Here is a 25,603-nt window from a genome sequence, read left to right on the forward strand (position 1 = left end):
CTCCATTTGGAATGGTACTTATTTGAAAAAAAACTGGACCGTTCTTGAGTTTTTGGTCAATTTTTACTTTCCAAAAATCATGAGGAGTTTTTGATTTCTTGACTAATCTTTATATTGTGAGAGGTCAAAAAAATTAAGAAGACAGACATTTTCAATGAAGAGCTATGCTGGTAAAATTTTGTCTTTCAATAATAGATCTCTTGCACTGTTAAACATTTGCTCAGTTGGCAAACCTTAATTTACCACTTTGTCTATTAACTCTCTGCAGTGACATAATCGACGATGGAAAAAAATTGCACTGAAATTTAGGTGGGACAAAACAAGTCATTTAAAAAGACCGATTGTTGCTTTTAATGGTAGAAAATGTCTTACTTATTAAATTGAACTCATAGCATTTGCCATTTTTGTTAACGTTTCGTTCAGCTGTATGTCAAAATTTAGATTGTTATCAATCATTATACCTAAAAAGCGACTTGTTTTTGGCTCTATGAAAACTCTATTATAATGCAAATGTTCCATTTTTGATTCACCATTTTTTGAAAAAAAAACACTTTCTGTTTTGTCTCGGTTAAAGCATATTCTGCCTCATATAAGTGTCAGTACTTTCAAACACAGTGTTAATTTCGCATAAGAGATTTTCATCGGATTTGGAATGACAAATAATGCTTGCGTCATCTGCAAACTATACTTCTTTTTTTTTCATTTTTTCTGGGAAATCGTTGATATACATTATAAAAAGTAAAGGTCCGAGAAATGTTCCTTAAGGTTCTCCGTGATTGATTGTCACCCAGTTCTCAAAAAAAACAATTCTAGCATTGCAATTGATTCCGTACTAAATCCATATTTTGTAAATTTTTGCGCGAAAAATTTTGTGAGATAGAATTAAAAGATTTGGTGAAATCTATGAATATACTAACAACAGTTTCATTTTTTCCAACAAACTGTTCACTGGTTCTGTCAACGATAAAATTGACATTCGAAGGTTTTCTTTTCAGAAACCCAAACTGAATTTAGTTGATTATTTCATACTTTTCAACATGTTCTAGCATTTGTTGGAGTAAAAGTCTTTCAAAAAATTTTTGAAAGAGTCGGTGTAACTGAAATTGGTCTGTAGTTTTCTGCTTCCAGTGGACCAATTTTTGTAATTTGGATTTACATATGTTTGCTTAAGTACGTCGGGAAAAATAAACTTTGATATGCATTCGTTTATTGCAAACTGTAGTTATGTTCAAAAAGACATTTTGTTACACTTGAAGAACCATAGTAAAAAATCCAGAACCCACTGCTTTGTTTTGTGGTAAATTATTCCAAGTCCAAGAAAAATTTTGTCAGTGACCTGTCACTCCATTTGGAATGGTACTTATTTGAAAAAAAAACTGGACCGTTCTTGAGATTTTGGTCAATTTTTACTTTCCAAAAATCATGAGGAGTTTTTGATTTCTTGACTACTCTTTATATTGTGAGAGGTCAAAAAAATTAAGAAGAGAGACATTTTCAATGAAGAGCTATGCTGGTAAAATTTTGTCTTTCAATAATAGATCTCTTGCACTGTTAAACATTTGCGCAGTTGGCAAACCTTAATTCACCACTTTGTCTATTAACTCTCTGCAGTGACATAATCGACGATGGGAAAAAAATGCACTGAAATTTAGGTGGGACAAAACAAGTCATTTAAAAAGACCGATTGTTGCTTTTAATGGTAGAAAATGTCCTACTTATTAAATTGACCTCATAGCATTTGCCATTTTTGTTAACGTTTCGTTCAGCTGTATGTCAAAATTTAGATTGTTATCAATCATTATACCTAAAAAGCGACTTGTTTTTGGCTCTATGAAAACTCTATTATAATGCAAATGTTCCATTTTTGATTCACCATTTTTTGAAAAAAAACACTTTCTGTTTTGTCTCGGTTTAAAGTTATGTCGTTAATAGATGACGTTTTGTCTCGGTTAAAGCATATTCTGCCTCATATAACTGTCAGTACTTTCAAACACAGTGTTAATTTCGCATAAGAGATTTTCATCGGATTTGGAATGACAAATAATGCTTGCGTCATCTGCAAACTATACTTCTTTTTTTTCATTTTTTCTGGGAAATCGTTGATATACATTATAAAAAGTAAAGGTCCGAGAAATGTTCCTTGAGGTTCTCCGTGATTGATTGTCACCCAGTTCTCAAAAAAAACAATTCTAGCATTGCAATTGATTCCGTACTAAATCCATATTTTGTAAATTTTTGTGCGAAAAATTTTGAATTTTGTGAGATAGAATTAAAAGATTTGGTGAAATCTATGAATATACTAACAACAGTTTCATTTTTTCCAACAAACTGTTCACTGGTTCTGTCAACGATAAAATTGACATTCGAAGATTTTCTTTTCAGAAACCCAAACTGAATTTAGTTGATTATTTCATACTTTTCAACATGTTCTAGCATTTGTTGGAGTAAAAGTCTTTCAAAAATTTTTTGAAAGAGTCGGTGTAACTGAAATTGGTCTGTAGTTTTCTGCTTCCAGTGGACCAATTTTTGTAATTTGGATTTACATATGTTTGCTTAAGTACGTCGGGAAAAATAAACTTTGATATGCATTCGTTTATTGCAAACTGTAGTTATGTTCAAAAAGACATTTTGTTACACTTGAAGAACCATAGTAAAAAATCCAGAACCCACTGCTTTGTTTTGTGGTAAATTATTCCAAGTCCAAGAAAAATTTTGTCAGTGACCTGTCACTCCATTTGGAATGGTACTTATTTGAAAAAAAAACTGGACCGTTCTTGAGTTTTTGGTCAATTTTTACTTTCCAAAAATCATGAGGAGTTTTTGATTTCTTGACTACTCTTTATATTGTGAGAGGTCAAAAAAATTAAGAAGACAGACATTTTCAATGAAGAGCTATGCTGGTAAAATTTTGTCTTTCAATAATAGATCTCTTGCACTGTTAAACATTTGTGCAGTTGGCAAACCCTAATTCACCACTTTGTCTATTAACTCTCTGCAGTGACATAATCGACGATGGGAAAAAATTGCACTGAAATTTAGGTGGGACAAAACAAGTCATTTAAAAAGACCGATTGTTGCTTTTAATGGTAGAAAATGTCTTACTTATTAAATTGAACTCATAGCATTTGCCATTTTTGTTAACGTTTCGTTCAGCTGTATGTCAAAATTTAGATTGTTATCAATCATTATACCTAAAAAGCGACTTGTTTTTGGCTCTATGAAAACTCTATTATAATGCAAATGTTCCATTTTTGATTCACCATTTTTTAAAAAACACTTTCTGTTTTGTCTCGGTTTAAAGTTATGTCGTTAATAGATGACGTTTTGTCTCGGTTAAAGCATATTCTGCCTCATATAACTGTCAGTACTTTCAAACACAGTGTTAATTTCGTATAAGAGATTTTCATCGGATTTGGAATGACAAATAATGCATGCGTCATGTAGTTAAATTCCAATGGACATTTTGTTACACTTGAAGAACCATGTAGTAAAAAATCCAGGACCCGCTGCTTTGTTTTGTGGTAAATTATTCCAGTTCGTAGAAAATTTTTTAGTCAGTGACCTGTCACTCCATTTTGATTGGTACTTATTCTTTGGGAAAAAAACTGGACAGTTCTGAAGTTTTTTTGCTCAATTCTTACTTTCCAAAAATAATGAATCAGGAGTTTTTGATTTCTCGACTGCTCTCTTTTTATTGTGAGGTCAAAAAAATTCACCAGAAAAACTTTTTCAATGAAAAGCTATGCTGCTAAAATTTTGTCTTTCAATAATAGATCTCTTGTGCGCAGTTGGCAAACTTTTGTTGCTTTTAATGGTAGATGCCTTACTAAGTAAATTGACCTTATAGTATTTGACATTTTTGTTAACGTTTCGTTCAGCTGTACGTCAGAATTTAGATTGTTATCAATCATTATACCTTAATAACGACTTGTTTTTGGCTCTATAAAATTTCCATTTTAATGCAATTGTTCAATTTCTGATTTACCGTTTTTTTAAACAACCACAACTTCTGTTTTGTCTTGGTTTAAAGTTAGCATATTCTGCCTCATATAACTGTCGAAAACACTGTTAATTTTGCATAAGAAATTTTCATCAGATTTGGAATGACAAATAATGCATGCGTCATCTGCAAACTGTTTTTGTCCTTTTCATTTTTTCTCTGAAAACGTTGATATATATAATAAAAATTAAAGGTTCGAGAACTGTTCCTTGAGGTTCTCCGTGATTGATTGTCAGTCAGTTCTCAAAAAAACAAACAATTGTAGCATTGCAATTGATTCCGTACTAAATATTTTGTAATTTTTTGTGAAAAATTTTGTGAGATAGAGTTAAAAGCTTTGGCTACATCTAAAAATATACTAACAACAGTTTCATTTTTCCAACAAACTGTTCACTGATTTTGTCAACGATATAACTGACATTCGATTTTCTTTTCAGAAACCCAAATTGAATTTTGTTGATTATTTCATACTTTTCAACATGTTCTAACATTTGTTGGAGTAAAAGTCTTGCAAAAATTTTTTCCAAGAGTTGGTGTAACTGAGATTGTTCTGTAGTTTTTTGCTTCCAGTGGATCAACTTTTTTGTAAATTCGAGTTCCATATGTTTATTTAAGTACGTCGGGAAAAACAATTTTTGATATGCATTCGTTTATTGCAAAGTGTAGTTATGTTCCAAAAGACATTTTGTTACACTTGAAGAACCATGGAGTAAGTAATCCAGACCCGCTGCTTTGTGTTGTGGTAAATTATTCCAATTCCTAGAAAAATTTCTAGTCAGTGACCTGTGACTCCATTTGGATTGGTACTTATTCTTTGTAAAAAACTGGACAGTTCTGGAGTTTTTTGGTCAATTCTTACTTTCCAAAAATCATGAATCAGGAGTTTTGATTTCTCGACTGATCTCTTTATAATGTCAGAGTTCAACAAATTCATGAAGAAACCCTTTTCAAGAAAAGCTAAGCTGGTAACATTTTTTCTTTCAATAATAGATCTCTTGCAATGTCAAACTTTTTGCGCATTTGGCAAACCTTTATTCCCCACTTTATTTGTCTATTAACTCTCTGAACTGACATAGCCGAGGATTGGAAAACAAATTGCACAGAAATTGAGATGCGACAAAACCAGTGATTTAAAAAGACCGCTTTCAATGGTCGAAGATGTCTTACTAAGTAAACTGACCCAATAGCATTTGCCAATTTTGTTAACGTTTCGTTTAGCTGTATGTCAAAATTTAGACTATCAATCATTATCCCTAAATAACAAAATCACGACTTGTTTCTGGCTCTATAAAAATTCCATTATCATGCAATTGTTCAATATTTGATTCACCATTTTTTGGAAAAAACACAATTTCTGTTTTGTCTCGGTTTAAAGTTAGCATATTTTGCGTCATATAACTGTCAGCATTTTCAAATTCACTGTTAATTTCGCATAAGAGATTTTCATCGGATTTGGAATGACAAATAATGCTTGCGTCATCTGCAAACTATACTTCCTTTTTTTTTTCATTTTTTCTGGGAAATCGTTGATATACATTATAAAAAGTAAAGGTCCGAGAAATGTTCCTTGAGGTTCTCCGTGATTGATTGTCACCCAGTTCTCAAAAAAAAACAATTCTAGCATTGCAATTGGTTCCGTACTAAATCCATATTTTGTAAATTTTTGTGCGAAAAATTTTGTGAGATAGAATTAAAAGATTTGGTGAAATCTATGAATATACTAACAACAGTTTCATTTTTTCCAACAAACTGTTCACTGGTTCTATCAACAATAAAACTGACATTCGAAGATTTTCTTTTCAGAAACCCAAATTGAATTTTGTTGATCATTTCATACTTTTCAACATGTTCTAACATTTGTTGGAGTAAAAGTCTTGCAAAAAATTTTTACAAGAGTTGGTGTAACTGAGATTGTTCTGTAGTTTTCTACTTCCAGTGGATCAACTTTTTTGTAAATTCGAGTTCCATATGTTTGTTTAAGTACGTCGGGCAAAACAATTTTTGATATGCATTCGTTAATTGCAAAGTGTAATTATGTTCCAATAGACATTTCGTTACACTTGAAGAACCATGGAGTAAGTAATCCAGACCCGCTGCTTTGTGTTGTGGTAAATTATTCCAATTCCTAGAAAAAATTCTAGTCAGTGACCTGTGACTCCATTTGGATTGGTACTTATTCTTTGTAAAAAAACTGGACAGTTCTGGAGTTTTTTGGTCAATTCTTACTTTCCAAAATTCATTAGTTTTTGATTTTTCGACTGCTCTCTTTTCTTTATATTGTGAGAGATGAAAACATATAAGAAGACAGACTTTTTCATTGAAAAACTATGCTGGTAAAATTTTGTCTTTCAATAAGATCTCTTGCACTGTCAAGCTTTTTGAGCAGTTGGCAAACTTTTATTCCCCACTTTGTCTATTAACTCTCTGAAGTGACGCAACCGACGATTGGAAAAAAAACATTGCACTGAAATTGAGATGGGGCAAAACAAGTGATTTAAAAGACCGATGGTCGCTTTTAATGGTAGAAGATGTCTTACTAAGTAAATTGACCTAATAGCATTTGTCATTGTTGTTAACGTATTGTTTAGCTGTATTTAAAATTTAGATCTTTATCAATCATTATACCCAAATAACGACTTGTTTTTGGCTCTATGAAAATTCCATTAAGATGCAATTGTTCAATTTCTGATTCAACATTTTTGGAAAAACCACAATCTCTGTTTTGTCTCGGTTTAAAGTTAGCTTAATCTGCCTCATATAACTGTCGGTATTTCCAAATACACTGTTAATTTCGCATTAGAGATTTTCATCGGATTTGGAATGACATAATGCATGCGTCATCTGCAAACTATATAACGTCCTCTTTTATTCTGAGAAATCGTTGATAAACATTATAAAAATTAAGGGACCGAGATCTGATCCTTGCGGTTCTCCGTGATTGATTGTAACCGAGTTCTCAAAAAAACCAACAATTCTAGCATTGCAATTGATTCCGTACTAAATCCATATTTTGTAGTTTTTTGTGAGAAAAATTTTGTGAGATTGAGTTAAAAGCTTTGGCTAAATCTAATAATATACTATCAACAATTTCATTTTTTTCCAACAAACTGTTCACTGGTTCTGTCAACGATATAATTGTCACCCTCGAAGATTTTCTTTTCAGAAACCCAACTTGATTTTGCTTGATTATTTCATACTTTTCAACATGTTCTAGCATTTGTTGGGGCAAAAGTCTTTCAAAAAAATTTTCAAGAGTCGGTGTTACTGAAATTGGTCAGTAGTTTTCTGCTTCCAGTGGATCACTTTTTTTGTGTATTGGAGTTACATACGCTTGTTTAAGTAAGTCGGGAAAAATAATTGATATGCATTTGTTCATTGCAAACTGTAGATATGTTCCAATAGACATTTTGTTACACTTGAAGAACAATGTAGTAAGTAATCCAGGACCCGTTGATTTGTTTTGTGGTAAATTATTCCACTTCCTAGAAAAGTTCTTTGTCAGTGACCTGTCACTCCATTTGGATTGGTACTTATTCACTGGAAAAAACTGGACAGTTCTGGAGTTTTTGGTCAATTCTTACTTTCCAGAAAACATGATTGAGTATTTGTTTTGTCGATTGCTCTCTTTAATTTGTGAGCTCAAAAAATTTAAGAAGACAATCTTTTTCAAAGAAAAGCTATTAAAATTTTGTCTTTTTAAATAATCTCTTGCACTGTCAAACTTTTTGCGCAGTTGGCAAACCTTTATTCACCACTTTATTTGCCTATTAACTCTGAACTGACATAACCGACGAATAAAAAAAATTGCACTGAAATTGAGATGGACAAAACAAGTCGTTTAAAAAGACCGATTGTTGCTTTTAATGGTAGAAGATGTCTTACTAAGTAAATTGACCTAAAAGCATTTGCCATTTTTGTTAACGATTAGTTTAGCTGTATATCAAAATTTAGATTGCTTTCAATCATTATACCTAAATAACGACCTGTTTTTGGCTCTATGAAAATTCCATTATAATGCAATTGTTCAATTTCTGATTCAACATTTTTGGAAAAACCACAATCTCTGTTTTGTCTCGGTTTAAAGTTAGCATATTCTGCCCCATAAAACTTTCCGTATTTTCAAATACACTGTTAATTTCGCATAAGAGATTTTCATCGGATTTGGAATGACAAATAATGCATGCATGCGTCTTCTGCAAACTGTATAACGTCTTCTTTTTTTCATTTTTTCTGGGAAATCGTTTATATACATTATAAAAATTGAAGGTCCGAGATCTATTCCTTGAGGTTCTCTGTGACTGATTGTAACCCAGTTCTCAAAAAAATAAAAACAATTCTAGCATTGCAATTGATTCCGTACTAAGTCCATATTTCGTAACTTTTTGTGAGAAAATTTTTTTGAGATATTGAGTTAAAAGCTTCGACTAAATCTAAGAATATACTAAAAAGAGTTTTATTTGCTTCTAACAAAATGTTCACTGGTTCTGTCAACGATATAACTGTGACACTCAAATATTTTCTTTTCAGAAACCCAAATTGATTTTTGTTAATGATTTTATACTTTTCAACATGTTCTAGCATTTGTTGGGGCAAGCCTTTCAAAAATTTTTGCAAGAGTCGGTGTACTGAAATTGGTCAGTAGTTTTCTGCTTCCAGTGGATCAAATTTTTTGTAAATCGGAGTTACATATGTTTGTTTAAGTACGTCAAGAAAAAAAATTTTTATATGCATTCGTTTATTGCAAACTGTAGATATGTTCCAATAAACATTTTGTTATACTTGAAGAACCATGTAATAAGTAATCCAGCACCCACTGCTTTGTTTTGTGGCAATTGATCAATTACAGTAATCAGTTCTTTTCTTGTTATAAATCTGAAGGAAAACAGTTTTGTCAAAAACATAATCCGGTAGCCCAACTTTTTCAGTCTTCATAAAAACCTAATTTAGAAAAACAAAAATTGATTGTGTTAGCGATTTCTTTTTTATCTTTTAAAATATCTTGGTTGAACCGAATTCTAGAAATTTCACTATTTATATCCTCTTTCATTTTTGTTTCAAGGAATTTCCACTGTTGCTTTGAATCGGGAAGAATTCCGAACAATTTGTGAATAATTGTTTCCCGCCCTTCTTAGTAGTCTGTTTGTATGGTTTCTTAATCTTTTTTATGAGTTATATGTGTCAACGTCTGCTTTTTCTTTCCAAATATTGAAAAGCTTGTGCTTTTCATTAATAAGATTCAACATTTCTCAGGATAACCATTTCTTTTTTGTTGATTTTGACAATGGCTATCCTATTTTAAAAGCAGCTATTTTATTAAAAATATTTTCAAAGATATTTGAAAATTTGTCAAAAGTTGAGTTTCCATTTTTTTGTTGATACATGGGACTCCAATCCGCTGATGCACTCCTTTGTTAAGACTAGCTCTAGTATCCCTATAAAAAAGGGCACTTTGTTTTCATGATCAATCAACGGTTGTATCAAAAATTTGGTGTTCTGTGGTGAAACAGTGATCAATCAGTATTTCCCGATTTTAATTTGTACAGGTTGGAGTTTTTTATTAATTAATTCAAGCCCATTGTTGGAGGAAAAATCTGTCAATAACTCTCTTCCTCTTCCGAATATGTATAATTTATGTTAAGTCTCCGAATAGTATTACATTATTTATTATTGAATATGCGCCTGAAATTTCTGATGTCAACTCGTCTACAAAATTTGCTGAAGTTTTTGTTGGAAAAACGATTATTAGAAGTTTTTCCTTAAACGGTGCTTGTATTTCAACCCATAGTAATTCAAAAAAACCTCTGTGAATAGAGTTGAGATGATTCCTTAATTTATGTTTCAATTTATTTCGTACCCATTTTCCTACTCTACCACCTCTCGTTAACTGCGTCAATTTTGATCTAATTTGATTAATAAAGTAGTGATTGTTGCTGAAAAAACTCTAAGGGTATCTTCTGATTATCGTTTATCTATGTTTCAGTAACAAAAAAGCATGTTTGTGTGTTCTGCTGCTGCAATAAATCCGAAATTTCATCGTGTTCGTTGTTAACACTTCTAATATTTGTATATACAAAACATGGATACAAGTTTGAATTTGTCTTGTTTTTCGTAGTCTTCGAATGCTTGTAAATAATGTAAATTAGGCCCTGAAGTAGATTCGACATCACCGCAAAGTAAAATGATGTAGGTTATGGTTAGGAAATGATACAATAAATATAAAGACCAAAATCCAATAAACATTATCTATCATTGGTTTGTTTTTAAAATCAAATAAAATGAAGTGCTTGGTGACATTTGATTGAAAACTTACATTTTTTATTTTTTTGCTAAAAAACGGGCTAAAAAACATGAAATTTCCAAAAGGAAAACATTTTTTTCAAAGTCACCCAAACGCATTATATCCCATATGACCACTTCTGTTCCAGTTATTGATGACATCATCTATTGGCTGCTTTTGATGTCTCATAGATACGTTGTTGCCAGATGGTTGATATCCCACATTTGATTCTAAAATGTGGTAATTTCTTAAGCTAAAAACCATTTTCTGGATTCCATTTTGATTAGGATGATTGCGATCCATTCGAATATTTCTTTTCCAAATTATAATCCCGAACTTTTATGTCGGTATTTTGAAACTCGTCGTGTAAACCATCTGCTATACCGTTTAAAGCCAGGTTAAATTTGGTTGTTTGATAATTGTTAGTTTTGAGTCCGAAACTGCCGTTTTTTACCTTGGGTAATTTATAAATCGCTCTTTTGTAAGCCTTTATTTTATTAACGCACTTCGATAAAAACGACTCTTTAGCAGCATCTTCTGCCGTACTTTGATGAATGGAATTATGCCCTGTATGAATAATCAGCCATTCTGCTTCTGTTGATGGCGCATAATTGTCAATGACAAAAATTAAGTCTTTTATTGTCCAATATGGATAAGAATGAATGGAAGCATCATTACTAATGTCATTTTGGTGAACCAGTTGATACGAGCTGTCAGAAATAATCAACTATTTTGTGAAACGAGGAACAAACTTCGGATGAAAGTGAAAGTTGACAGTAGATTTCACGACATCTTTTTCTACGGTTTTTTCGCTAATTAAATGTATTAATTTATCAATCTGAATCCTCAAAAACTGAATCTCAGAATGAGCTTGATTATAAAGTTCATTCTGATGTTCCAATTCGAGCTTAAGTCTATCCAATTCTCGGTTGTTTTATTGATTTTTGTTTGCTAAGTTAAGCGACTCCCTTCGTTGGTTTCTTGGTTGCATCACCTCGCTTACTAGTTTCTATTTTGTGCATTTTTACAAACCCGAAATAGTATCTGTCATCTTGATAATTATGCTTTAGGGTGATTGGTTTTAGTTATTCATGCATAAGCTAGAAGAAAAGACTCGCCCTGAAAATGACGCAATATATAAGCAAATTTAAATTGATTTGATCTCACCAGTTTGAAGTCCAGATATAGTAGTGTAGTAAAAGACTTGAATTTACCATTGAAGAATTTTTGACAGTACTAAAAAAGATCTTTACAGAGGGTAGCGGTAAAAAATATATACATGAATTAAAGGAAGTATTCTAAGATACGTTCAACATCTGCAAAAGGCACAGCAACATTTGACTGACCATGTACAGGTTATTGATATATCGTTCATCACGTAGACTGACGAAGAAACTCTTTAAGAGCGATTTAATAATTGCAGGGGAAATAAAATGTTTATATCACTAGAATCATTCAAATCGTTGACCACAAGAGTTACTCTGTTAAAAAATGATGTTTCAGTGACCGATTTGCGTGGGCATTTAGAAACGAAGTACTGTTTGTTCTCGCTGCGTAGAGATGTTCTTCTTACGAAATAAAAATTTTTCGAACGTAAAACACTCTTGCCTGTAGCAAGTGTAGCAAAAAGTTTCAGATCAATCTTTAGAAGCTGGTATGCAATGGGAATCGTATCAGCAGCCAACAATAAATCAATACAGCTCTTTTTACCAAAACAGCAACGCAAACATTTTTCGTTGAACTTCTCGAGTAATCTCAAGTGATTTGCACTGGCATGCCAGGCAAGAGAGCCATGCAGGAACACAGACAAAACACAAGCCGAATACAGATTGACTTTAACTTTGTTCGGCAAACTGTATTGCACATTGTGTCTTAGGTAATTAGAGTTCTGTTTTGCTTTGTTTAGCTTTGATCGAATGTGAAAGTCCCATAATAGAGAGCTAGTAATTCAAATGCCAAGATCAGTTTATTGTCGTTTAAGAACAAATCACCATTAGTTTTCTTTGAAATATGGATATAAGAATAATTTGATGTATTGAAATTCAAGCGGTTAGGATTCGACAATTATACTATCGATTGATGTCCTCCTGACTGTCACCAAAAACATTTGTTGAAAAGCACACCAACCTGGTATCATCCGCAAAGCAGTAACATTTGGAATTTTAGGGAAGTGACAGCAATTCGTCTATATAAACCAAAAACAACAGTGGTCCCAAAAAAAATTTCTTGGGGAACACCACTACCTATAGATACGATGTCAGAAATGTTTCCATCGATACAAACTCCTTGCGCTCTATCCGCCAAATATGATCCAATTAAGCCTCTAAACTCGAGGTCTAATCCATAATAGGCCAGTTTACTAATGAGGGTGCATGATTGACAGTATCAAATGCTTTACTGAAGTCAAGATATAGTATAATTTGCTCCCAATTATTGTCAAAATTGGCATGCAACTCGTCTATGAAGAGAACGAGTTGTGTATTTTTGAGTGACCCTGCTGAAAACGATGCTGATTAAAATTAATTTTGTGTCGGATCTTTGAATATAATTAATTAGAAATTATTCTCTCAAACACAAGGGAAAGTCGTGGCAGAATAGATATAGGGCGATAAATTTCAATGTCGGACTTTAAACCTCTCTTTTGAATAGGTGTTACGTGAGCACATTTCCAGAATGGTGGCCAGCAAGTTGTTCGTAAGATAAAGCTGAAGAGACAATGAACATAAGGTGCAAGAAGTTTGGAACAAGAACTATAAATAAAAGGTGGAATACCGTCACAAGCCGCAATAGTACCTGTCGGAATGTCTCCAAAAAACTCGCATATCTGAAGACTGTCAGAACCAATTTCTGACAGGAAGATATCCTAGGTTGGTTCTTGACCGAAGTGAAAAGAACCGTTCGAGAGTTCGGAATAGACTGATTTGATGAAAGAATTGAAGAGGTTAGCGTTGTCGAGAACTGTTTCAGCTTCAGTATCCTTCCAATATACCTTATTTGGTAAACTAGGTCTACCTCTAAGGCACTTCAATAACTTGCACGCATCATTAGTTGAAAAGAATTTGGTATAACTCAAAAACGAAGCTCTGTTGAGTTCGATAAACTGAGAAACTTCATTTTCAAGTTTTCTAATGGCTATGTCACAGGCTTTCCGCCTCCTGGCAGTCTCCAACTTGTTGAGATAATGAATGGTCAAGGATGAATAAAACAAGGGCAAATAACGCCGCATTTTGCGTTTCAACGTTAAGGAAAAGGACAACGCATTCTGAAACTTGGATAACCAGAGAGATGAAACGCATTGGTTTGAGTTCCCATTTATAGGTGAGTTTGGCAATGGACTATCAATGTTAAGAGATTGCAGAAATGCTGCCTCGTCAAAACTGCTCAGCGAATACTCTGATAAAGTTATTGCCAGCAATATATTTCGCTGAGTACGTCAAGAGGACGGGTGTATGACCCAAAAAATTGGAATTTAGCAGCTCGTAGTCCCAACCCTCCGCTTGAGAGACAAAAGTTAAGTCTAGAACATTTCTGTGTTTATGAGTTGAAATTTGGATAATTTGATCCATCAGGAAATCTTGAGCCAAAAAAATCTATTAATATTTGCTCATCAGATCGAGAAGACTTCAAGCAGTCAAAATTCACAGAAGGGAAATTGAAGTCACCCAAAATAATCGTATGCAACTCTCCAGAACAATTGTTCACTCTCATTTTCTCAAAGTAAGTCATAACAAAACGTAGCTTTTCTGTGGCTTCCGAATTAGATACCTAAAATTTGGATCCTTTCGGAGGTAGATAAACAAGCACTAAACCTAGACAAAATGATTCAAATTTAAGTGAGCAACTGACAAAAAGTTCTTCAATTCGGATATCTGAAACCTCGATTGAATTGGAAAGTGAATAACTGATTGCTAGAATGAGTCCTCCGTGCTGCCTTTCCGGCCTGTTGAACCGTCCCATTACAGTATATGGAAGCCCACAGAACACAGCCGGATCCGGTACCGAAAAATCAAGCCAGGTCTCAACGATTCCAATTAAGTCGGGCTGTTTTGCTATCAGTAGCTCAGTCAAGGTGATGCGTCTCTCCAACATGATTAAGCTTTGAATGTTAAAACATTAAAATTCTAGTTCCAACCAAGCAGCCAGTAGTCATTTTCAATCAGTCACTCTTCCGTTTCTGATCACAAAGCTCCTCTTAGTGTATTTCTGCTGTAGGCTGCGTTTTTCGACTCTCCGTTGATATTGTGCTTCTCGTTCAGATTTTGTTAGATTTTCCGGGTCTACAAACAAATTTGAGTAAGACAGTCTTTTAATTTTTTCACATTTGCTTAAAACTGTTTGCGTTTCAAAACGCTCTTGAAATTTAACAATAAAATTTCAGCGTCGGCTAATTTTAGCGTTCTTCTTTCCAATGGGTAGGGAATCAAAATCGTCAGAATTGAGTTCTACGCCAATTTCTTGAGCGAGATTCTGCACTAAAACGCTATATTTTGGAGAATTGGAAGGAACAGAGCCCTTGATAATCAGGTAAAGCTTTTTGTTATCTTGTTCGATTTGCTCTTGCCTGATTTCGCAAGCTATACAAGAGCGAACTTTGTTCTCTTTCGTGAGATTATCTACCAACACGTTAGCATAGCTTTTTGTGTAGTTCTTTCATTGCAGCGCAGACGCCACAGAGAAAAGGTCTACTGCAATCATAGGTGCTCGGAACACAGACTTTAGAAATAACAGGACAGTCTCCGTTACTGCAGCGGATCTCTTTTTCGGTAAAATTCTCTTTAGCAGTTTGAGCTCGTGTAGGCATGGTAATAAATATCGTCTAATCGTATACCTAAGAGGCCCTTTACCACTGTAAACTGTAGCTTAGAAAATAATTGCCTCAATACTTAATTCGAAAAAATCGTTACAAGTCTAAACGGTAACTGAATCAACAAAGCTGATAGCTATCTCTGACAAAAACAGATGGAACCTGTAGACGGTAATCCAATTTTGTTTGACTAATCGTACACCTATGAATCCGTTTACCACTGAAACGGTAGCTCAGTAACTCTGACAATAACAGATGAGTGCTGTAGACGATAGTCCAAGTTTGTTCGTCTGAGGGGAAAGCCGAGCTAGCTGACAATTTATTATCATAAACCAGATCACTAAAATCCCTTCGTAGACAAGGGCTACCCAAAAAATCTGGTGCGTCGATCAAATTAACTGAAACACTACTTATTAAATAGCAAAGATTGATATTCAATAAGTTTATCACAACAATTAGGCTGCCCAATAACTCGATAGAATGCCCAATAATTATAGAATGCCCAATAATTCGATTTGCTTGTGGAAGACAAAAACTTGTTTGCTTCATCGAAAAAACAAAAAAGGTCTTTGTGAGATAAAGTTCTCAATGAAAGGAAGCAGAAAAAAATTATCAGCGTCTTTGTTCATATAAAATTGCGCAGTTGACTTTTTCTTTTGACTTCTTCTATTTTTAAAGACATATCTATATAAAACACACATTTCAAACCACCTCGAAGTTGATTGCTCAATTATTTATCTAACGAGACAGTAAAATCTGTGACAATTAAGCTCTTACTATTCATCGCCGAACACCGAGTCAAACGGCAAGCCTGATTGCCCCCTTCAGAAAAAATGACAAATAAATTATGGCTGAAATCCCCGACAATTAAATTCAACAATCAGAAAACTAAAAAGGCGTTTGTTGCAGAGCAAATGAAATAAAATCTAGGAGTTGCCGGCTCCTGACAAGGACGAATGAAAAGAACAGACGGAGATATCATAACTAGAGGCATATGTCGAAAACGGAAATCTCGGTGAATGATAAAAACTACCGAATGAATACGAACAACTATTTTGCAGATCGTTCCGAAACAACGTTAAGGTTTAATTAGGAGAATTTGGTGATTGAAAATCTGACAAGCTAAAAATTTGTCCTCAAAACCTCTTACAAATCTCTGCCAGTTGGGATGAGTGAAATCTAGAATTCACCCAGCAAAAGACAAAAAAAACTGACATCTCAAAAAAAACTAATTGTAAAAGGATTTGCACAAAGCTGTTTACTTAATACAGGCCTACGATAGAACACCGACTCCTGGAGAAACGCCGCTCGCTATTCAAACTTTGTCGTATTGCAGAGAAGACCGTATTAAACTTGTGGAATCTCAAGATGAAACAAAACGAGCTGCGCAAGAAATATACCACATATATGCCAAATATACCACAAATTTCCAACCACTTTGATGTTCATAACTCAATTATTTATCTAAAGAGGCAGTAAAATTTGAGCCAATTGAGCTAGATTATTGTCGAAAACCGAAGTCCCAGGTCAAACGGCGAGTCTGACTGCAAAAAACGCAACAATTAAATGCAGCTTCCTATCAGTAAAGAATGTAAGATTTTCTTAGTCTATGGCCGAATTGAAAACGATGACAACTACGATCGAGAAGACTGTCTATCCTAAAATGTGTGGGGGAGCTGTTACAAGACTCAAAATTGATCCAGAAGGCAGCCATGATATGAATAACTCCAAATGGAGTGACAGATCAGTGATTAGAAATTTTTCTAGGAAGTGGAATAATTTGCCAATTGAAATCCGAAAAGAGAAAACTAAAAATAAATTTAAGGAAAAACTAAGCAGCGAAATGGTCAAACTGCATGAACGTGTTCCAATAGATAGACAAGTAAGAGGCTTTAGAAATTTGTTCTACTGAAGTATAAATACCAAACTATTCATATATTTACGAGGCGATTTTGAAAATGTAAATATTTAACCAAACGTTTTTGTTGTGGTTATAACTTTAAATTTACATTTTTGAAGATTAAAAAAAGAATAGATAGCGATGCTTGTCTTCATCTCAAAACAAAAACCAGATTTATGATAGGGTAGAACCCGATCTGTTATCATCGAGTAACAACTATAGCAAAAATATTACACCTAGGGATTCCCGTCTACTGAGAAAGATCGAAGAAAAACGGAGAAAAAAAATGGCGGAAACTAGACAAACAACTATCTGAGTATAACCAAAACAGCATTCACAATCAATGTGTAGAGAACCAAAGACATATACATGCGTGTATGGACGTGATTGGCTGAATCTCTTGAGAAATAGATATGTACTAACATTCTTGAGTACTGGAGGTGGCCAAGAAAAAATAAGCAAGAAGGTGTTTACTGATTTCTGAACAAAAACATTTTTAAAGTGCGAACTACATTGATATCATTTCGTAGTTGTACATACTACTGTGTCTTAAGGGGCTAGCATCAATACAACTAAGCATTAGAGATGGTAACTAAGACTGATACGAACAAAGTTCAAGTAATAGCATCTAAAATTGGGCTTTATGGGTATATCTCGTTTCTATTCTTGACTCCGTTCAATTTAGATTACTTTGCAGAGCCAATTCTGTTTAAAAGCATTTTTAGCAGAATGAGCGAAGAATTATTCGACGAAGTAAAAAAAAACCAGCAGAACAAGTCCTGAAAAATTCATGCGTTTTCATTGAGAAAATCAAAAAACTAGACCCTGAAATGACAGAAAAAACCTTCAAAATCATTTGCTGAAAAATTCAGATAAAAAAATTGAAAACAAAAAACAGTTATAAAGAGTCAAACTGCCGCAAAAAATAGCTCTCAAAAACCAAATTCACGCCGCAAAACCATTTCGCTCAACTCTGTTTTAGCGTGATAGAAACAACACTCCAATTTGACTCCAAGAATCGGGAAAATGTGTGAACAGATTTTAAAAAAACAGAGCCGGAAGAGTTCAGAAAACGACTCGAAGTAGAAAATTAACCATTCCTTTTGACCTGATTCACAGCCCATACATTTAAAATTAAAATATTAAAACGATAACAGGAAAAATAACATGAGAAAAGTAACTGACAAAAACTAAGATAGCATTTGATAAAAACTATTTTAGGTTTCAAACCTAAACACTGATGGAAGAGGAACTTGAAATGTATCAGAAAAAAATCAATTAACAGAAAATCTCACAAGATTGGTTTAAAAAAATCGAGGGAAGGAAACACCAAGGGAAAGGAAATGACGAAGGACAAAATCAAAAATGTCTAAAAACTCTACAAGATGCCAATATGCATCTTCTCAAGCATTATTCGGAAAATTGTTAACTGCATCTTAAGAACATGTCTACCTCTCAAGTATCACTTCATGTTAGCAACACTAACATAATAGATCTAAAGAAAGCATTGATCAAGAAAAATTACAGCGAGAAGCATAAAGTCAAAGAAACATGTGATTTTTTTTAAAACCGGCAAAATTTGCTAATTTTTGTTAACTAGAACAAATCAAACTTAATCTCATGTCTTACAGCTCCCAAAACTATAGCTACTAAAATATCTCCTAAAACTAGAGGATGAAAAGCAATGAAAGCAGTATTTGAACTGGAGGCACTTTAAGACCAACTATCAGGACACGTGTAGTTGAAAATAAAAACAATTTTCCGGCTATTGTTATCCAGATCAGAAATTCAGCTTCGGCTAATCTAATGCTGCTGAATTAAAAAATTGCCCGATACAATTTCATATAACTGAGAAAGGAAAAGAGAAAAGATCTAATTTAAAAATATTTTTATGAGGGGGTCACAACAGGCCTCCTATCATTAATGAAATCAAGGGTATAAAGGTACTCGTCATTGAACCGAGGGCAGTTTTCAGACATAACCCACTAACGTCCGAAGAATCGCTCTTGAACGACTAATAAGAGGTCGAATCTATTATAGCCTGATTCAGTCAGAGTATCAAAGTTCACTAAGGTGGGGGGTCTCAAAGGACGTTATTAGAGCTAATTATAAACCACTATAACCACCAAATAAAAATTAAAGTAACAAAATTAGACCAGTTTTGGCACATTTTTCATTTAACTTTTTGTACAGAACTGCCACTATTTGAATTCAACTGACGCTTGAGATGAATGAGATTGGAAATAAGATCAGGCATAACGGAAAAGCCACAAGTCAATCAAAAAGTCAAAACGGTCAAGCAGAAATTTTGCACAAAAAAAAATTTGCAATAAAACTTTGCATAAAACCAAAGCAATTTTGCATAAAAACATAGAAAACCTCACACCATGAGATTACGTCTCCAAAACGGTTTCTCTGAGTCGCATACTTGGAGACTTGTGAGCTGAAAGCATCTAAGAGAACTAACCGCTCTCTGGGAGCCACCTGTGTATCCCGTTTTTAAGGACAAAACGTAAAAGGGGTCAGATGAAAAATCCGTCAAGCAAAAAACCGCAAAAAAGACCATAGGATTAATATAAATGCTACAAACTTTGTTTGAGAGCAACTAACTAATGATAGTATTTGTTATGATAGCGTATATATCATAATTTTTATATGATAGTTTAATTCAAGCTTTGATGCATGATTCTAATCATCCTTGTTATTGCTGCCAATATTAAAATTGATTTCGCTTTTGAGCATGTCGTTTTATAAACGAAAACAAAGTCGGCAGATTGCCGGATAACAGCCGCCGTTGACGCGCTTGATGCACATCGGGATTGAAACAGAAAGAAAAAAAGACAAATTGACTGAATTTTTTTCTGCGCAAAAAAGTGTTCTAATTTGGCGTGTAATTTCAGTTAGATTCTAAAACTATACATAAGTCAGCTTCTAAACTAAAAGTTAATAACCTTAATACCGATAACAGCTAGCAAACAATCCAATGAACTTTGAGATCCGAATTCTCAAGGACTTAATGACCGGGCTTTATCGGTTTATCCCGTCTCTTTTGATTTTGCTCTTTTGACTTTAACCGTATTTACCATATTGCGTAATTCAATGCATGGCAAAGAATGTATAATCCATTCAGTTTAAACCGTGAGTGAAGTAAGAAGTCAAACGTGAAAATCGTGACTTATGTGAAACGAAAAACGTGATCAAAAGGTAAAGCGAATTTAAAAAAAAAACATAGCAGAACAAGACCTGACGTACAATTCAGTATTTTCATAGACTTAACAAAAACTAGACATAGAACAGACGAGTGAATTGCGAAAAACATTTTTAAAAAAACATATGAAAAAATTTAACAAAAACTGAAAAATCAATGTAAAATTGCCGCATGTGAACAAAAAACCACTAGCGAGAAAGCAAATTTTTGTTCAAACACCGTTTTCGCACTCTTTTTTTTTAATCTTCAAAAATGTAAATTTAAAGTTATAACCACAACAAGAACGTTTGGTTAAATATTTACATTTTCAAAATCGCCTCGTAAATATATGAATAGTTTGGTCTTTATACTTCAGTAGAACAATTTCCTAAAGCCTCTTACTTGTCTATCTATTGGAACACGTTCATGCAGTTTGACCATTTCGCTGCTTAGTTTTTCCTTAAATTTGTTTTTAGTTTTCTCTTTTCGGATTTCAATTGGCAAATTATTCCATTTCCTAGTAAAATTTCTGATCAGTGACCTGTCACTCCATTTGGATTGGCACTTATTCTTTGGAAAAAACTGGACAGTTCTGCAGTTTTTGGTCAATTCGTACTTTTCAAGAATCCTGAAAGAGGAGTTTTTGGTTTCTCGACTACTCTGTTTATATTGTGAGAGGAGGTCAAAAAATTTAAGAAGACAAACTTTTTTAATGAAAAGCTCTGCTGGTAAAATTTTGTCTTTCAGCAATAGATCTCTTGCGCTGTCAAACTTTTTGCGCAGGTGGCAAACCTTTATTCCCCAATTTATTTGTTTATTAACTCTTTGAAGTGACATAACCGACAACGATTGAAAAAAAATTGCACTGAAATTGAGATGGGACAAAACAAGTGATTTAAAAAGAACGATTCTTGCTTTTAGTGGTAGAAAATGTCTTACTAAGTAAATTGACCTAATAGCATTTGCCATTTTTGTTAATGTTTTGTTCAGCTGAATGTGAAAATTTAGATTGTTATCAATCATTATACCTAAATAACAAACAACTTGTTTTTGGCTCTATGAAAGTTCCATTATAATGAAATTGTTCAATTTTTGATTCACCATTTTTTGAAAAAACCACAATTTCTGTTTTATCTCTGTTTAAAGTTAGCATATTTTGCCTCATATAACTGTCAGTACTTTCAAATACACTGTTAATTTCGCATAAGAGATTTTCATCGGATTTGGAATGACAAATAATGCATGTGTCATCTGCAAACTGTAAAACGTCCTCTTTTTTTCATTTTTTCAGGGAAGTCGTTGATTTACTCTTTGGCAATTTTACTCTTTGGCTTTTAGGTCGAAATACCGTTTGAGCGATCAGTACCTCCGTTAAAAAAAAGAAAACCAACATTCCTCTTCGACACTTTTAAAACAATTACTTCAAATTTCGTTGCAGAGCAATTAAACACTTTCTTCACGCAAACAGTTAACCATATTGATATAACTACGGCGAACTGATGTTGACAAAACGACCACCATGAGGTTTACAGAACCACGGCTGGTCGATTTTGATCATAAATATTACATCAACCCTTTATTTTGACTTGAACACTTATTTGAACCAATCAAATGAGCAAGTTATTGATAAGTAAAAAAAACTAAAGCGCTTACTTACATCTTTTTCATCTGTTGGATTGGTCACTTCTTTAAACTCCCGCTTGACCCTTTGGGGTGCAATTGATGATGTTGCCATATGTGTATTAACAAAATTAGTCTGAAAAACATTAAAATTAAACTGTTTATCCATATGTGGACAAATGAACAAATAACTTAATCATTTTAATACCAAAGCGACCAACATTTGTGTAAAGAGCATCGAAAAGAATGATTTAAAACAGTTCGCATTTTACAATCTATAAACATGTTTTAAAACAGAAAATTATGATCTTGCCACATTAGCGAACACAAAAATCAAAAAAGACCTCGAGTACGAGACACTTTAAGACTTGTTGTTCCCTTCGAAGTTTCCGCTACAGTGCGTTGATTTCCAGACGATATTTTAGGAAACTGATAGAAAATGCTCCGCTTTCTGCCTATCTCACATCCACGAACCAAATTTTATTTGCATTTGAAAAGTTTAAAAGCGTCCTTGGATTGACAATATCGTATTAAAACTGTACAAAGTTTCCTGAATCCAATTTTTGGAATTATTAAACTGCCCTGCGGAAATGGACATGGTGACCAGATGTCGGCAAGGGTGCAACTTTATTCGAATAACAGGAGCACAACCCGACATTATGCACAGACTTTCTGGCCTAGCAAAAGTGCAGAAGAACCTAATTCTTTTACGCCCAGTGTTGTCTATAACGAGTAGTTATTACAACTTGAATAAATTCCTCACGCCACTCTTTGATAAAGTACCGGGTGCTAACATTGAGTGCTCAACGCTCGATGCACAGAGAAAACTAGAATCCGTCAAAATGGGGCCTGATGAGAGCATTGTTTCTTTGGAAATGAAGAGCCTATATACAAACGTCCCTGTTTTTCTGGTCTAGTCTAGCAGAAGCCGTAGACCAAGACCAGAAAAATTACGAATCAAAGCTTTTCAACTCACGAAATTCTCAAGCCATGTACAAGTATTTTAAAAGCTTACGAAAAGGACCGTCCGTTCCGCCACAGGTTAAATGGAACAAAGACGTAGCAAACTGTGATGCTGAAAAAGCCTCTCTCTTTAATAAATACTTCTGTTCAGTTTTCATCGGGTCATCGGTCTTCAAAAACAGTTTGAATGAAAATAGAATTTTGAACAACTTTACTGTGACGGAAGAACCAATAGTTGAAATTCTTGGGTCATTAGATGTATCAAAGTCATGTGGGCCTGATAACTTGCCTGCAGTTCTCCTCAGGAACTGCGCAAAAGAACTTACGAAATCCATCTTTGCGTTGTTCAGAGATTTTAGGCGCCTTGGAACCTATCCTAGTGCATGGAAAATAGGAGAAGTTAGCCCAATTTTCAAGAAAAAAGGATCGAAAGCAGATGTGGTAAATTATCGTCCTGTAACACTATTATGCATTGTCTCGAAAGTTCTAAAAAGATTGTTGTATGGCTCAATTGTCAATTTTTTCAAAGGACTCATAACTGACTCACAGTACGGTTTAGGTGAAAGAAGATCAGTTATTCTTCAAATGATAACCTACTTAGATAAGATATACATACAAATTCTGTTCTGAGAACAATCGAGAAAATAGCTCACTTCTCTTTGACTTTTCCAAAGCTTTCGACCAAATTGATCATGGAATACTCTTACGTAATTTCAATTGCATTGGAATAGGTGGCAAGCTGTTTGAGATTTTAAAGAGTTACCTGAGCGACAGACTGCAATACGTGAAAACTGGAAATCTAAAATCGAAGAATTCGCTGGTCACCTCGGGTGTACCTCAGGGCTCAATACTTGGGTCCCTACTTTTTCTTATTTTCATTAATGACTTAACTGAAACTGTTTTCAACTCAAAAGTCTTTCTTTTTACTGACGATCTCAAATTATTATATAATGAAAATCTTGGAAACGCACACGGAATCAAACAAGATCTAGATTCAATATTGCGTTGGAGTTACGAAAATAACATCAAATTCAATTTATCAAAATGTCAGTAAATAAATTTCAATATCACGTCGAGATTAAGTCCTGTTTTGGGTCAATGGTTGCTGGAACAATTGAGAACTGTGGAGGACCTTGGTATCACTATGAATGACAGCCTCACTTTAAAGTAACATGTAGAATTGCGGACTGAAAAAGCCAAAAAACTCTTCCACCAAATTAAAAGAAACACATCATATCTCCTGACGGCTACTGCAAAATTAAATCTTTATAATAGTACGCTTATTCCAATCTTAATCTATGGATCTAACTGTTATATGCCTTCAAAATCTGACATGCGACTCTTTGAAAAATCTCAAGAAAAGATTTCGAAATGGATCCTACCCAACCTTAATTATTGCGAACGACTGAGATCCCTGAACTTATTACCTCTCAACTATTACATCGCGCTAACAGATCTTCTCTTGCTATCGAAATTCGTGAACAATTATTATGCGTTCAACATCAGCGAGCACATTAATATTGTGCAAAGACGGTCAAGTTTTCGGTTTGTGTTACCTGAAATCAAAAAAAACTTTCAGCGGTCAAAATTTTGCTATCAAACCACATATAGAGCAAATATCATTGATTCAAATGTTAAATTCTTTCAACCAGTCGGACTCAAAAATCGAATCTTAAACTTGATGTGGAAGTACTTCAATATTTTTTTCAGCATCGACAGTTCGTCTTCCATAACATTTATCTGTCTCTGCGAAAAATGTCGGTCCTCAAACGAAATAAACTTAACAAACTTAAACTAGTATGTCTCATCTAATTATATAAGTTTTGCGGGATCAGTCCCTCACGTTTGTGGATGCCATAATAATAATAATAAAAATAATTGACATGAGCTTGAGGAGCCTGTACTCTAGTGACCACGCCCCAGTGATGTCAAGATCGATTTGAAAATACTCTTGAAGCTAGCTGTGACAAATCTGTTTAACTGCAATGACAGATGGTTTTGTCAAGTGGATGGCTTAGCAAAAATTGGGATGAAATCATTTGAAGATCAGATCAAGTCAACAAAAGAGATCATCAAAAAACCCTAAAATGACCTGGAGGCCTGCCCCGAATGCAACCGTAGAGTTAGCTATAGAGGAAAAAGAGTCTAAATGTGAAAAATTGCGAAGTGGTTCCTAGCAAAATGCCAAAATTTTCACGATCAAATTTACGCTAAAATGTCGGACATGGTGTGGTATTGCTCTAATTGCCAAAAAGTTGATACTCTAATTGCCAAAAAACAAACTAGATACTGATCAGGAAACTTAAAGACAACTATTCGAAATATTTGCAGACGATATAATTTGTACGGTAAGTGGTGAACCGGAAATTTTTCTCAGAAAAATAAACTTTCTTATATGAAACGGAATTCATAATTGAAAGGCCTGACGAAAATCAATAATTTAGCCTTTTGTGACATGAACATCAATGTAATTAGCTGTAAAGAATTTTTTTGTGAGTGCTACAAGAAACCAGTCAATGCGGGAGTTGTCTTGAATTTCCGTAGCTGTGCAACAATCCAACATTAGAAAAATGTTGTAGAAGACACTGTTCACCGCGTCCACATTTGACAACAAGAATTTTGGAGATTCAAAAAACTGATTCACAGTCGGGGCAACATAGTGTGGAAAGCTCTGGGGATCTAACAGCCTTTAATTATAAGATAATATATCAGTGCCGGGATACCGAAAAAAAACTAATGACCCTAGAAGCTCTACCCATTAGTAGACGTAGGCCGCAACTGAATACGAGGGACAAGTACAAGAGGAGAGAACTAACACTGAAATGTTAAATGCAGAATACATGTACTGCCTT

General features: G+C 33.9%; 1 protein-coding gene across 1 annotated transcript in view; it reads right to left on the minus strand.

Moving 5' to 3' along the window:
• Positions 1 to 25,603, minus strand: part of LOC142340927 (ubiquitin-conjugating enzyme E2 K-like) — a 295,142-nt gene that overhangs the window by 18,270 nt on the left and 251,269 nt on the right. The window contains exon 2 of the mRNA XM_075391706.1: positions 21,826 to 21,926. Within this exon, the coding sequence (XP_075247821.1) occupies positions 21,826 to 21,903 (78 nt within the window). The 5' untranslated portion in view covers positions 21,904 to 21,926. The remainder of the gene's footprint in view (positions 1 to 21,825; positions 21,927 to 25,603) is intronic.

Source organism: Convolutriloba macropyga, chromosome 6, assembly GCF_964194025.1.
Source record: "Convolutriloba macropyga chromosome 6, txConMacr16.3, whole genome shotgun sequence".
Classification (NCBI taxonomy): domain Eukaryota; kingdom Metazoa; phylum Xenacoelomorpha; order Acoela; family Convolutidae; genus Convolutriloba; species Convolutriloba macropyga.